This window comes from Malania oleifera, chromosome 8, assembly GCF_029873635.1.
Source record: "Malania oleifera isolate guangnan ecotype guangnan chromosome 8, ASM2987363v1, whole genome shotgun sequence".
In the NCBI taxonomy this organism is placed as follows: Eukaryota; Viridiplantae; Streptophyta; class Magnoliopsida; order Santalales; family Ximeniaceae; genus Malania; species Malania oleifera.
This window is the reverse complement of record NC_080424.1, coordinates 108,252,188-108,268,143: the sequence shown is the minus strand read 5'-3', so window position 1 is coordinate 108,268,143 and position 15,956 is coordinate 108,252,188. Positions and strand designations below refer to the sequence as shown.

At 35.4% G+C, this 15,956-nt stretch overlaps 2 protein-coding genes across 2 annotated transcripts; one reads left to right on the top strand and one right to left on the bottom strand.

Moving 5' to 3' along the window:
- The first annotated feature begins 4,519 nt into the window (after positions 1-4,519).
- On the top strand, positions 4,520-7,240 carry LOC131162951 (probable inorganic phosphate transporter 1-9). The gene is made up of 2 exons (XM_058119583.1): positions 4,520-5,806; positions 6,181-7,240. Exons 1-2 carry the CDS (start codon positions 5,115-5,117, stop codon positions 7,091-7,093), a joined length of 1,605 nt encoding a protein of 534 aa, XP_057975566.1. The 5' UTR covers positions 4,520-5,114; the 3' UTR covers positions 7,094-7,240.
- A 2,769-nt stretch (positions 7,241-10,009) lies between these two features.
- LOC131161727 (cysteine protease XCP2-like) lies at positions 10,010-14,099 on the bottom strand. Its single transcript, XM_058117692.1, has 4 exons — positions 13,398-14,099; positions 12,664-12,902; positions 11,873-12,007; positions 10,010-10,475 (listed from the first exon to the last, which is right to left on the bottom strand). The coding sequence occupies exons 1-4, from the start codon at positions 13,894-13,896 to the stop codon at positions 10,257-10,259; spliced, it is 1,092 nt and encodes a 363-aa protein (XP_057973675.1). The 5' UTR covers positions 13,897-14,099; the 3' UTR covers positions 10,010-10,256.
- Positions 14,100-15,956: the final 1,857 nt, after the last annotated feature.

Sequence of the window (15,956 nt, the reverse complement as noted above, 5' to 3'; positions counted from 1 at the left end):
GAATGCACATGTTGGTTGGTTCATGTCTACCAACGTTGAATCATGAATGCAAAGCAGAAGACACCGATAGACAGGTTAATTGCCGAGAGGGTCCACACGGACTGCGTCCCCTACACTAGATTGCAATTGATTGTGTACAAAATTTTCTCATAATTTTGTGATAAAAGAGAAATAAGTTTGGTAGGATATAGTTATAATTATATAGGTTTAAACAAAGTAATATAAAATTCAAGTACCCAAATTTTTGTTTCCGAAAATTCTATTTAATAATTTGTTGTGTACACTAGGATGAAATCATATGAAGGAGAATTCGTATCCATTCAATATTACATATTTGTGATACAATTTTTCATTCATTCCACACTATTCATTTCACTATGAGTAATGCGCATTGATTAACATTCTTTTTCGATTCTCAATTAAGTGGCTCTTTTGATGTGGGAGAGTCTAAAGAAAGCTTTAAAATTTTACTTCAGTTAATAAAGTGATTGAATTAAAAGAAGTTTTACTTTATATGTCCATTCTCACTTCATCGATTTGAAGTACTCTACTCTTTAGGAGGCATCTCGTTATTCTATTAAGTTTTCAAAAATTTCACAGTATTTCTCTGATATTTGATTTTGTGACACCCCTAAAAGAATTTGCCTTTTTATCAAAAAGAAAGGGACGTTTGTGTCTTTTTGATGAACTTAAAAGAAGTTTATAAATTTTTTTAAATTTTACGAGTGACCCCTAAGATTTTTGAAATCTTAGAAAGCTCTTTATGCTTTTACTAAATTTAAAATAGATCAGTATCTTTTTCCCATATTTATTTTGTTTACATTGTGAGATTTTAAAAATATACACAAGATGCCTATTTGGTTCAATATCAGAATCCTAATAGACTTTCAAACAAGATGACCATCATACATACCCTAAACCCCCAATCTAGAACCTACGAATTAATATTATGTGCTAATTAAATTCATGTCCTAAGAATTTCACCCATCATGAATTTTAAAAAAATTCGATGCTTAACATTTTAATTAAATAAACTAATTATGGACAAATTGGTCTCAAAATTTCAATCTATATTATGTTACAATAATGTTATTTCTTTTAATATTAATTTCTAGTTTTGTTACTATAGTAATTATTTTAGCATGTAATAATTCTACATTATATGGGCATTAATGTTCAATCGGTCAAAATAGTGAAAGCAATTTGGTCTCTCAAAACATAAAAGTCTCATAAAACTTACTCATGATAGAGGGTGAGATCCAAATTCTCATATTTCGTAGAAACATAAAACATGAAATTCTTATAACGTCATATTGCAATCTTCAAAATAGATCCGAGAATATTAAAAAATGTCATAAACTAAATATCCCTTATAAATAAAATTATAAATCCTAATCATGAAAAATTAAAAGCAAGCAATAATAGAAGAAGCGAAATAATACACGAAAAGCAAGCAATAATACACGAAAAGCCTTCCATTGGGGATTGTAGTGATGGATAAGAACGAACGTATCTAAATCTCACATTCATTAATTAAGTCTTGAGAAAATTCTAATTCTAACTCATAAAGTTGGAATTCACTCTATATGCAAGTGGAATTACATAGAACCATTTCAACATCACGTTACTCTCGGTAGTAGACTTGGTTCAAGTCCTCCCTAGGAATATTGTGACTTTGCCCCAATTAATTCTTGTGGTCCAGCTTAGTCATTCAGTGATAATATGGAGCTTTCATTTATAAAAAATACTCTTTCAAGATTTTTAAAATAAGGTTGACTCAACTATTCAAAAAGTGGGTCTATTATTTATTAGTATTCAACTAATTTTTTTCTTATTTTAAAAAATCATAATTTTCTTTTTATATGCAGACATTTTTCATAAAAATGAGCTAAATTCGTAACAACAATTATCAAAGTTTTAGCTTACCAAAAATACCCCTCTTGGAATATAACACAACTCGGCATAAAAATACAAGAAACAACCTTATCGAAACATAGCATAAATGGTCACAAATATATGGTTTGAGAACACATTGCGTGTGCTTCGTGCAATTATCGCATATTATTCAATTTGAAAATTTTTAAAACCCTAAAATAAGTAATTTTAAGGTATTAATTACAAATGCGAGTGAGTATTGTTAATATTTAATTTTAATTGATCTACGAGCATAGTGCATTCTTATAAATATTTAATTAAATAACAAATATTTCGTTCAAAAAATTTTGAACCAAAGACATTAATCTCTCACAAAAATTGATCAAAAAGACAAAAACATTTGTATTTTCCCAGTCGAATGAAGAAATTAATAGGGTGGCAAAACGAGTCGAAACTCGACGAGTAATTTGTGACCAGCATGTTTAAATCGAGTTTGAATTCAACGCATGTTAATCCATTTATAAATGAGTCAACTCAGACCCCAGTCGTTTATTAAACGGATTAGGTAGATTCGGATCGGAACATCCTGCGAGTGATCCGTTTTACCACCGCTACTCCCGTCCTCACCGGTGCCCATTACTCTCCGAAGAGTCTCAACTCAATATATTTCCCATTTTTTTTTTTTTTTCAGATTCAATGAAGAATGCGAAGCTGTTGCAGATTCTTAAACTTGGCTTCATTATTTTGCTCTGTTTCTGGGCACACCGTTTTGTCTTATCCTGGTCTCTTCGTCGGTTTTCGAGCCTATCGGATAAAGGGATAAAGAGGGAAATGAGTTGTCCATAATGTTCTTAAGCATCTTCGATTGTTTCCTTTTTGTGGGTTGCGAAAGATCATCTGACTCGTCAATCGCCATCTTCTTCGAGAAGGGGATTTTGGAAGCTTTGATTGAGAGGGGAGATGGGTTGTTTCGAGGAACAGTTGAATCCCCAGAAAAAGAAAAAGAATGATTCGCCGGAAGTCCAGCCTTCGGTTCCTTCTAACGTCCCCAAATTGTCTTCTGGTTGGTTCTTTTTCTTTGATCTAAATTGGGTTTTATTGGATTTATATGCATTTAATTTTTTTTTAAAATAAATAAATTATATTTTTCAAAAGGATGACCTGTTTATTAAATGGACGAGTTAAGATTTAAATAATAGATTCTTTTACTAAAAAAAAACTTAAAAATTTAAATTAACAGGAAGAAAATTTTAACTTTGTGAATATGAACGAGCTGTTGAAATATGGCTCATTCTAGAAGCCTACAATTGCCATTGAAGTCTTCAATGGTGGACTAATTTTTCAAAGGTAGGTGATTAGTGGTTGTAATAGTGATTTTTCCTAACCTATATAAACCCATCACCTCCATTTGTATTCTCATCCCCAAAATTGCCTACTTCTCTCTTAGGCACATTCTCTCTTCTCTCTCTCATTTTGTAATATTTCTACAATAGAGAAATATTGATTGATAGTATCCGAGGACGTAGGCACAATTAGCCGAACCTCGTTAATTCTGGTGTTCTTCCGTTTATCTATTCAGTAGTTAACTTTTGTCGGGTATAGTTGTAGTAATATATTGTGTTAATTACATGTCTAAGGAAAATTCTGTCTAGAAAAGAGGGATTTAAGCGGTCCGTTGTGACCCCCCACTTCCCTGGGAATTTACTTGGTGTAATTTTACACAATTATTCACTCTCTATTTACCTGTACAATTGTAACTGTGGTAAATTTAGGTGGAACAATCTCAAGTTTCACAACACGAGCAACAATACGTAAGAGTTATATGACCAGTGATTAAAGAGAGTCGAAACATTGTAAGTACTTGAATGACCCTTTAACAAGGAATTTGGGTATAGGGCAAATACAGCTGAAGAAAATTCAAACCATTTACAGCCATACATAAAAACATTTGCCCTACACCACATGAACTCATAGCAAACTATTATGGCCTTCTACGTATTATGCGATTACTTCTTTGCGTACTATGTGTATATATATAGAGCTGTTCATAAAGATGGAGAGTATACTTCAGTGTGCATGTTAGTGAAAGGGCCATGAGCAGGCCAAACACGAATTTAAACATGTAGGGTCCCGCAGACGGAACCAAACAAGGACTTGTTTATTTGAATATTTTTGTACACTAGAGATTAGAATGCACGTCCACTCCGGAGCCATGGGTCAGCGCCAACCTTACAACTTAGCTCTTAGAAGTCTTCTCATCTTAAATGCTAGTGGAATTAAACCCATGCATGCATGTGGAATTAATAAGCAACTCTTGTTCACAAAATTTGTTTATGTATAATTTGCATCTTCATTCCATTTCTTAATTTAAATTTTGAGAAAAAAGATTTCACGTTCTCTTAACATTTGATTTTTAAATAAAAAAAAATTATCTTCTATCAAATACATGGGAAGTTCTATGTCTTTTTTAATAAATTTCATGGGTGATTAGTATTGATTAAATTCACTATATATATATATATATATATATATATATATATATATAGTTTTTTTTTTTCAATTAAGATAAAAAAAGTTTTAGAGGTTACCATTTTTTATTTGAGATAATACATTGAAAAAGAGTAGGGAATCGGATCCATTATTTCAAAGAATTAATCTATTATTAAAAGATCTCAAATAATACCTTTATGAACTTTTCTTCTACATTCTTTTTTTTTTTTTGGATAACGTCCGGGTGTCCCCAACCGGCATCTACCTGGTTACCCTGGGATGCATCACAGCCGGGACTAATCCCCACGTCCCACAGAACCCACCCCAAGACCCTGCAGGGAGGTAAATCGGGATTTGCTCAAGGCAGCAGGAATCGATCCCGAGCAGCTAACCTGGGTCACAGGCTCAGCCGGGTCGCCCTTGCCACCCGAGCCAGCGCCCGGGGGTTCTTTTCTTCTACATTCTTGTATTTAATACATGTGTATGTATATGATGAAGTTGACCGGAGGACGGAGACTTTTCTTTTGAAGTCAAGCAATCACCCACCATCAAGTTCCCATCAGTACGTACTATCACCCTCGTCTTCATAGCAACTCCCCTCTCCCTCTCCTTCCAAGTTCCATCCTTCCTCTCCATTTTATATTTATCATGCGAAGGATTGAAACACACACACACACACACACACACACACTCTACTACACCTGCTAACTGCAGAAACTCCGGCGGCTAGCTGGTAATTTATCACAGAAATGGGTCGGCGGCTAAGAGTTCTTTCCGCCCTGGACACCGCCAAGATACAGTACTACCACTTCAGGGCCATAATCATCGCCGGCATGGGCCTCTTCACCGACGCCTACGACTTCTTCTGCATCCCCCCCATCATGAACCTCATCGGCCACGTCTACTACCCCCATCATCACTCCCAAGCCCCCACCGCCTTAGTCTCCGCTCTCGTCGCCCTCGCCCTCCTTGGAGCCGCCATCGGCCAGCCAATCTTCGGCTTTCTCGGCGACCGCATCGGGAGGCGCCGTGTCTACAGCGCCGTGCTGATTCTGATGATGCTCTGCTCTCTCGCGTGCGGGTTCTCCGTCTGTACCACCCGCGGGTGCGTCTTGGGCAGCCTCGGGTTCTTCCGGTTCGCGCTGGGGGTGGGCATCGGCGGCGACTACCCGCTCTCCGCCACCATCATGTCGGAGTTCTCCAACCAGCGGACGCGCGGTGCGTTCATCGCCGCCGTGTTTTCGATGCAGGGGTTCGGGATTCTAGCGAGCTCGGCGGTGACGATGGCGGTGTGCGCCGCGTTTCAGCTCGCGTATGGAGAGTCGCCGACGGGGAAGACGCCGCAAGCGGCTGACTTGGCATGGCGCGTGATATTGATGGCGGGTGCGGTTCCCGCAGCGCTGACGTTTTATTGGCGGATCAAGATGCCCGAAACTGCCCGGTTAGTTCTATGCTTTATTATTTTTTATTTACTTAAGCTAATATAATATGTACTATATTATAAAATCAATATGATAAGTACTGAATTACATAGCATCTTCCCCAAGAATATATATATATATATATATATATATATATATATATTAAAATTATTAAATATACTGAATATATCCACCAAATTTGACATAATTTAAATATTATATTAAATTAATAGGAATAAATTAATTAATTATTAGGAATTTGTTTATTAGGAATTTGTTTAGAAATAATCTAAAATTTAAACTAAATGATCATACTAATATTTACATCCACACTAAATAAGTATGTCGAGTAATAAATCAGGTCAAATATGATTTTAAATTCTCTTATGTGCAGATACACGGCCCTGGTGGAGGAAAATGTGGCGCAGGCTGCCAAGGACATGGAGAAAGTCCTCGGCGACGCCATGCCTCCCATCCCCGAAGACGAAGAAGAATCCCAAGTAGCACTTGAACCATTCAACGCTAACCCATCTCCTCCCTTCCTCCGCCGTCATGGCCTCCACCTCTTCGCCTGCGCCGCCACCTGGTTCCTCCTCGATGTCGTTTTCTACAGCAACAACCTCTTCTATTCCCAAATCTACCAGGACCATCTCCGCGACAAGGAGCCCAACCTCACCGCCTTCCAAGAAGCCTTCCACGTCGCCAAGATCCAGGCCATCGTCGCTGCCTCCTCCACCATCCCTGGCTACTTGGCTACCGTCTACTTTATCGATCGCGTCGGCAGACGCCCGATCCAGATCGCCGGCTTCCTCGCCCTGGCCGTCCTCTTCTCCATCCTGGGAGCAATGTACCGCCGGCTCTCCTGCACCAACGCCGGGTTCATACTCCTATACGGGCTCACCTTCTTCTTCGCCAACTTCGGCCCCAACACCACCACCTTCATAGTGCCGGCGGAGCTGTTCCCGGCGAGGTTGAGGACGACGTGCCACGGCTTGTCGGGGGCGGCGGGGAAGTTGGGGGCGATAGTGGGGGCGGTGGGGTTTCAGTGGGCGACGCAGAGGAAGGAGAAGAAAGGCGAGCACTTGTGCCCGCGGCGGATGGAGATGACGGTGGCGATGGTGGTGTTGGGGGGGATTTGTGTGGTGGGGATGGGGGTGACATACTTCTTTACGCCGGAAACTATGGGGAGGTCGTTGGAGGAGAATGAGAATGATGATGGTGAGGCGGAGCCGTCGAGTTTGATCGGAGTTGGTCGTCCAACGAGCTTCAGGAGATCTAATAGTGGTGTCGTGCGGCCCCAATCATAGATAGGTGTTAAAATAAATAAATTTGTATTATTGCGGTTGTTCTCAAGAATCCTTAATATTTTGTTTAATTTTTATTTTTATTTAAAATTAATTTTTCTAACTTTTGAAATGCAAAAATAAATTTATGAAGAGCTCATTTTAAGATGACACTAATTCTTTTTTTTTTTCTTTTTTTTTTCATATTCAGATTCATTTTCTTGTTGACATAATTAAATTTCAAAATTAACACTAACTATAAATTGACAAATTATATAAACAAATAAAAATAAATTTAATAAATCTATAGAAATGATAGATTGAAATAATATAACTTGATAATTATTATTATTGTAAATCGATCGGCGAGCGAGACTTTAGAGATATCGGATTCTTGTTGGATACAATGCTCTGACCTCAAAACTTCCAAAATCTAAGAAAAAATAGAAAAAAAATTCAGAGTGAAAATAATAGAAAAATAATGCACAAACATTAAAATCAAAATTAGGATTGATAAAAATTACAGAGAATCGGAGGCTTGAAGATGATGAACACAAAAGTCAGAACAAAAATCATAGAGAGACCAAGAGATGAGAGTGAGAGAGTGTGAGAGATGGAAATATTTTTTTAGAGAAGTTAAGAGAGAGAGATGAAAGCAATAGATAGTTAGAAATATAATAAATTTGTTAGTTGGGATGTCAATGAGATTTGAAAAAAAAAAAGAATTAAATTGCATTTATTTGTTAGTTGGGAAGTTAATGTATGGGAAGAGAGTATAATAAATAATATTAACATTATTTAATTTTAAAAAATTTAAGACCCCAAAAATATATTATTATATTAAAAAAAAATTGGGGGCCCCTAGGCGAACACCTCAATCGCCTAAAGAAGGAGCTAGCCCTGACTATCAGTATTTATACTAGTACATGAACTAAGTCAATTAAAAACTGAATTAAGAATTTTAAACTAATATAACAATTAACTAAACTAACTAAAACAGTATTTGTTAATACGCCTCCTTAAGATGGAGATGATGAATAATGATTTAACATCTCCATCTTGGGGTAAAAAAAACTTCCATTAATGAAAAGCATGACAGTAGTAGAGAAGGCAACGGCGACGGAGATGATCCATAGGAGAAGATGCCGATGCATAGAGCATGCGAGATGGTGCCGGTGAAGCCGAAAATTGTTGCGAAGTGAAGACAAAAAATATGACAAAAAATGAAGGAAAACCCTGTAAAAATTTAATTCAAAAAATCAAGAAACTCCAAGAGATCGATTGCCTCTGAGAAGGAGTGATGAAACACAGCATAGTCAGAGCGGGAATGGCTGACCAGTAGATCAGACCCAATATGAGTGAGCCGAAGACAAGATGGAGACGACGACACAAACTAGCAAATCAAACCAGAGATGAGAGTGGAGAGCTGCGAAGTCACTCTGAAGTGTGAAGCTCTTGACCGGCAATTTCTGCAACAAAAAAAAAAATTAAAGAAAAACAGAGGTATTGAGCTACATTCTATCATGGGCGTCGGAATAAGGACACCGGAGTTGGAGAAGCAGCCGGAAAGCCCGAGGTTGCAAAAGAATCTTGACATTGATGTCCTTGCGAGAAATCAAGTAAAATTACTGGGAATCAGTGCTTCAACTGAGATAATGGAATAGCAGATATGGAAGGAATTTCCTGAAGACCTATTCTAGAATTCCAATTGCCACATTTTTTTTTTTTAACTAATAACAACAAACAACATCTCTGCTCAACTGATAGATTAATAATCAGCAAGAGATAAAACAAAATTCCATCCAAACTTCAAAGAAAAACCCGAACAAGACCAAGAAGTCGATGCTTGGTTCACTGGATTCACCCATGTAATTAGGTTCACGAAAGTATATCTAAAAACTGTTGGAGGCTTGCAACACCCATAAAAAATTTATAATTTTGGTATCAGAGTTGACGATTCATAACTTTGGATGAGTGACATCACAAAAACAAAAAAGTTGAGATGTTGAAGCTGATTCTCCTGACGTGTTAACAATTTGAGGATCAAGTGTGTGACCAAGGCCAATAAAGGATCATCTAATCTTGAAAGATGGATCCGAATAAGGTCAAGACGTGGGAGATATGATTGGTTTGGAGGCACGTGGAATGCAATCTGAGGCAAGTAAGGCGTGGTGGTAAGGCTCACTTGAGGAATTGTTGGAGAATTGGACATTTTCTTATGAGGGAGACGGATTCCATTCAAGGGGGAGCAATTTGAACTCACAAGTGAGGAGAAGATTGTCGAGAATTCTATTTGTGAGTTTGTTCCACATTGGAAAAATTACGTGTGTGACTAATGCCAATAAGGATCATCTAGGTTTGGAAGATGTATCCGAATAGCGTTAAGACGTGGGAGGTAGGATTGGTTCAGAGGCACGTAGAATGCATTTCGAAGCACGTATGGCACGGTGGTATGACTCACTTGAGCAACTGTTTGAGAATTCAAGGGGAAGCAATTGGAGCTCACAAGTGAGGGGGAAATTGTTGAGAATTCCACTTATAAGTTTATTCCACATTGTAAAAATTGAGTAGATGATGGGTGCTTATATACATGGTTGCGTCCAAGACCCAAAAGACTTAAGCGCCCACTCTTGGACTCCTCCAATACTAACACTAATGTGAACCTTTTAAGCATGCAACTCGTAATCGATAGTATTTATCTAGAGTTCTACCGTTCACCAGAGTGCTCCATATAATAATTTTCTCTCAACATAAGTAATCCACCTTTCTATATACATATGAGAACAAGTTCACTTTTTACAAATGTTCAATTTAAATCCATACCCAAAATTATTCTCATAAATCCATATGTGTATTGTATAAGTTATATTTTTTTTTTATTGACTTGAAACTCCCATCTAGATAGCTCTTTTAGGCCCACTTGGGTAAAACCAAATCAAATGATGAAATTAGTATCATCTGCTTATTAACATACTCATAATAATTCATCTTACAAGTAAGGAATCGAATCTGTAAGTCATCGTAATGCGTAAACGTTAATTGTTTACAATTACTACGTATAGTTTCTTTTTCTACATACACGGAGAAGGAGAGACAGAGAGTACATATAATGATTAAAGATCAGTTATTAGGAGATGATGAGGAAGAAGAAATAGGTAGGAAGTAAAGAATGAAGATGGAAGGATGATCACTTCTTTTTGGTGGGATAAGAAGCCATTTTGTTGATCCCACAAAGGCCTTCTGCCTTCCCAGTGTTTCTCCTCATCCTGATGTACCCTTTCTCTCCCCATTTTGCTCCCCACGAGTTCTTCACTATGATGTAATCCACGCCGTCCGATGATGTCCCGTATCCGACGGCTGCCACCCCATGATCAAGCTGCGTTCCACACGACCCATCGAAAACCCCCTGCAACACCCACACACACACAAACACACATATAACCATACTATGGAGTTTTGTATAGCAATGTATATATATATATATATGTGTGTGTGTGTGTGTGTGTGTATATACACAAATAGTGTAGCCTATCAAATTATATCTAGGTCGTATCATGTGACCCTCATTATTTGACATATTTTCATTGATCGGAAGGGTCTAATGGGAGAACCAACGTAATCCTCCTGAAGAACCTAATTTTTTCTCTTCATTTAATGAAAACACTCCAAACAGTAAGTCTTACATGATAAAGTCCATATATGATTTAGTAGAGTATACTATTATTTGGAATGTTTTTACTAGAAAGAGTGTTTGATAGGAAGATCACACTAGTGACGACCTAATTTTTCTTAGTGTGCATGAGGTAGATTATAACTTACGTGCAATTTGTGTATTCCTCAAATCAAATATGATTTTGTTAGTGTATGTATTTTAACCAAATAAACACTTTTTTATACACATGAAAAAATCATTTTAGATTTGATGTATATACCTATTGTACAAAATATTTTGTTGTTTTCCTGAGATTATTTTTTCAAGAAGGTTATCAATTTCCACAAAAAATAAAAATAAAAAATGAAATGTACATGCATTTATATATTTCTAGGATGGCAAAATGGGTTTATGGTTCTAGTTTGAGCCGGTCATTAACAGGTGAGTGTTAAATGGGTTTGGGTTTGGGTTCGGGTTCTTCTGTTTATTAATAGGTAAATAACCTATAAATCCAAACCTATCCGTTTAATAAACGGGTCATTAACGGGTATCCATTAAACACCCATTTAAATATATAATTTATTTATTTTAATTTTTTCTTTAACATTTAACCAAAATTAAATTAATATTTTTTTTAAAAAAGCATTACTCATTTAATCATTTATTTTATATATTAATATCTTAAGAAAAAACTTAAAATTTTTAAAAAATAGAACAACTCTTTAATTTTTGTTTTTTTGAGAAAATACAATTTAAAATTTAAAGAACAACACCAATATAAATATAATCTATCGCTCATGTTCTGTTCCCTCTTCAAATTTTCAACAAATCTAGTTGTATAGCTTGTAACTATAACATATGATTTATCTAAAAGGTTAAAAGTAAAAAAAATTAAAAAATTAAAAAATATATCTTTTTTAATATAAATGGGTGACCTGACGGGTACTCAATCCAAACCCGTCTTATCCGTTTATTAAACGGGGGTTGAGTTTGGTTTGACCCATTTATTAAACGGATTGACTCCTTTCAAATCCAAATCCGTTCTAAACGGACAGATCACGAATCACCTATTGAATCTTGACCCGTTTTGCCACCATTATATATTTCTCACACACACACACACACACACATATATATATATATATACTTACCGAACTGTAAAATTGGAAGTCTCGTTCAGAAGCATCAATGGCTACACTAATAGGCTGGTTCGCTATTGCTTTCAGTAGACTCTCCTCGCTGTTCTGTGGCACATCATGGTATCCACTTATTGTTACCACTGGTTCCTGCATGCATGCTCCCCATAAAATTAATTAAGCAAATAATTTATCAGTAATAACTATTAAATTATCATTAAGAATTAAAACAAAAGTACATATTAATATTATTATTTTTGTTTTCTAAATTTTAATCATATTTGAATAGATTTTCTTTCTTAAATGTTAAAATTTAATAGCATACGATCAAGATGGAGAAATATCTCGAACAATGTTTTTAGAGTACACTCGAGATTGGGATACAAAAGATTGTAAACCATGCATCTGGGAAACCCTTTCAAAAATCAACCCCAAAATGGGCTTTGGCTAGAGTTATTATAAGCTTAACGGGCCTAGCTTAGGTTTTGGCCCATACTTGATTGATTGGGCTAAAAGGCCGAACATGGGCCACGAAGATTTTCTCCCTCTCTTTCTCTATATTTCAGTAGGTATTGTGCCGTGACTGTTCTTTGGATATTTATGTTTAATTTGTGGATTTCGATGAGAATTTGAATGGAGAGTGGTATAAAATTTCATTTCATTTCTTCTAATTCTATCTCATTCTTATGTGTCAAATAATTAACTCTATAATTAGGCATGGAGTTGAGCTCTATGCGTACAAAGACAAGGTATGCATACAAATTACTGAAAAAATGATCATTTTTAATATGAATCCAAAAGTGTACCTTCTTCTTGGTGACACAATTTCCTTCCTCCATGACATAAGGATAGTCTTTTTCCTTACGAAGGCCGCCATTGTTAATAATGAAGGAGAAAGCGTAGTCCATGAGACCCCCATTGCACCCATTGTTGTATGCTCTATCACAATCTACTAGTTCTTGCTCCGATAAAGAAGTTAGGTTTCCCGTTACGATCTTGTTTATGCCTTCCACGGCTGCCACCGTTGAAAATGCCCAGCAACTCCCTTTACAAGTTGACGAACCACATAAAAAAAAAAAAAAACCAACAACTATTAATTATTAAGCAAATTAATCAATCAATTGATTACCCAACCACGGCATATTTTTAAAAACAAACCAACAACTTGTAAATTAGATGAGCAGTCCTTCCTTAAACTCAACAAAACGGGATTAATCAAAGCCAGTAAATCACTAAAGTTAGAACGTCCATGATTAGAAAGAAATTAAGATAACACAAAGAGAAAGTCTTAAAAGAAATGATTTCTCTAATCATAACATATTATATTAACACTGGTATCCACTAAAGTTGTACTAGACTCACACGAAAACTCATCTATACATCACTATCGTGACACTAACACCCTATAGTTGTTAAGCTTCAAATCAAACAACTATTTGATTTAATTCTTTCTTCGACTTAAAAGCACAACCCCATGTGTGTGTGTGTGTGTGTGTGAGAGAGAGAGAGAGAGAGAGAGAGAGATGAGGATTGTTCTTACCACATCCACCTTGGTTCTTGACACCAGTCACAGCTCCCTTCTTCCTCCAATCCACAGACTTTGGCAAATCCACAAAATCCCCATAAGTGAATTCCCCATGAGGCGACTCTCTTCTCCTCCCACTCTCCTCAAACCCTCCCACCGGGTTCAACCCTAAATAATCCCTCTTGAACTCTTCGTGGCTCAAATCCGCAAACCCATTGAGCCCCAGCCAGTAGTTGCTCACCCTCTTGTTCCTCTCGTCTATGTGCACCAAGTTGTCCTTGAACACCTCGAACCTCCGCAGCTTCTCCTCCATGCACTCGTACACTCTGCCGTGTTTGGACATCCACGCCTCGAACAGCTCCATCAGCCTCCCCGTCGAGCCCAAATCCTCCGGCGAGTACCCCACGATCGAGTAATCATGGCTGAGACTACCCCTCCACCTGCACCCAAACAGGAAAACGAAAAGCCCCAGAAGGGAAAGCTTGTGAACTGACATGGACAATGTCACCGCCATGGATATTATTAACCTAGGCTGGGATTACAGCGTTCTTGATTAATTAGTTGGTTTGAAATTATAGCTAGCTGGGAGACGATTATATATACATGCCTATGTATATACACACACACACGCCCACCAGCTTATTTGTATATGCATATATGTTGCTTTGGAGTGAAGTGAGGAGTTTTTTGGGCGCGCACTAGAAGAATATGCATCTTCTGTTTCTATGATTCGGAGTCTTTAAGATTGGTTCTTTGTGGCAGGTCTTGGAATCCAAGCATGCGTCTGATTGATCCATCTCCTTCTGCATTCGAAGATAGAAATTAAATACAGGAAGATTTAGACCCTATTTAGAATTGGGAAAATCTTAGACCCTGTTTGGAGCTCGGAAAATATTTGAAAAAATATAATGAATTCATGTTTTCATGGTTATTGAGGAAAGTAAGAAAGAAAACAAAAGATATGTAAAATTCATGGATAAAATTTCAATTTTACACGTCATTATTATTTAGTTTTTCTTAACTTTAATCATATAAAAACAAACTTTCATTTTTAATAGATTTTGATATAAAAGGAAAATAAAATGATAAAATGAAAAATAAGTTTCTCCTTATTTTTATTTTCTTTCCTCAAGTAAAATTATTAATCCAAATGGATCTTATAAAAGGAAAAGAAAATATGAAAAAATCAACTTTTTTCATGTTTAGTTCAGGAAGAAAACAAAAAAAAAAAAAAAATTGTACCAAATAAGTGAATAAAAATATGACCATTTATATTTAATTTTTTAAAATTTTTAACCATCTTAAAACAATTTTTTTTTTAGATTATTTTGTATAGGGAGAAAATATATAGGAAAATGAGTTTTCATCTTATTTTTCTGTTTTTTTCTTTTTTCTAATCAAAATCTTTGATCCAAACAGGTCCTAAATATATAAAAAATTTCGAACTCATTATCAAAATTTTCATTTGGTGAAAAAAAATAAGAATTTTGTTCTATATGGGTGTTTAGTTAAATAATATATGATGAGAATAATAATTCTTTTTGTTGAAAATTTAATTCCAACAACATTGATGGTAAGATAGAAGAACACCATCAGTCTACCTTGACAGTGATAGAGAAAGTGACAATAATAATTGGGGTAATTATTAATTTCCTAAATATCTTGAAGCTTAAGTATGATTATATTGACCATCTAAGTAGGCTAATACCCATTTTAATTAATAATATTTATTAAAAAAATAACTCTGTGTTCTCTTATACCATTATGTTTTGAATGAAGTAAATCAAAACAATTAAAAATGATTAATATTTTTTTTTTTATGATTTGAACAAAATTAAAAATGAAATTAAATAAGTAGAGCATTGTATTATTGTCATGCAGCTGCAACAAATATTTGTAGGAAGTTGTCTCTCTAAAAGAACACTAATCATTATAAATTTTAATTACTTTTAATGAAAAGTCATGTTGAGGTTCAATTCTAAATTAAAGCCCTTAAGAGTGTAGGGGGAAGAGAGGGTTTATAGATTAAGGGAATATGATGTTATGCCTAATTTATCAATTATAAAACTAACAAAATATTCTAAAAGGAAAATCATTTTTTTCTTTAGTGGATTATTTTTCTAATATATGTGTAAAAAAAAATCACGCGATGATCATTTTTCAAAATAAAATCGATACGGTTAAAATGAAATTTAAAAATGAACATGCAAATAACAGTTCAAAAATTAAATAATTAGTTAAAATATTCAAAAATAACAATATGATTTTATTAAATAATTAATTGTGAAAGCATAAAACTTCCATGTCACCCCTTACTTAAATGACACAATATAAGATAAAGATCCAAATTAAATATCCTTAAAAAGTTGTTTGAAGTCTTAACTTCCAATTTCTGATAACAAAATGCAAAAGTAAAATATTTTAATTAGAAATAATAGGACACTATAGCTAATGGATATATTATTAATTATAGAGCACAATGACAAATTAATTCTTAAGACCTATTAAGTGAGCTCAGTTATATGACAATCGATTTATACAATCGTGGACGGTTTTCTCCAATAACATTGAATC

Bases quoted from the DNA above. Each gene is read 5' to 3' on its own strand.
- LOC131162951 (XM_058119583.1), top strand. From the start codon at position 5,115: ATGGGTCGGCGGCTAAGAGTTCTTTCCGCCCTGGACACCGCCAAGATA. The intron at 5,807-6,180 runs GTTAGTTCTATG...TCTTATGTGCAG, and splicing joins AAGATGCCCGAAACTGCCCG to ATACACGGCCCTGGTGGAGG.
- LOC131161727 (XM_058117692.1), bottom strand. From the start codon at position 13,896: ATGGCGGTGACATTGTCCATGTCAGTTCACAAGCTTTCCCTTCTGGGG. The intron at 12,903-13,397 runs GTAAGAACAATC...CAACTTGTAAAG, and splicing joins CAAGAACCAAGGTGGATGTG to GGAGTTGCTGGGCATTTTCA. The intron at 10,476-11,872 runs GTAAGTATATAT...TGGGTGTTGCAG, and splicing joins ACTTCCAATTTTACAGTTCG to GGGGTTTTCGATGGGTCGTG.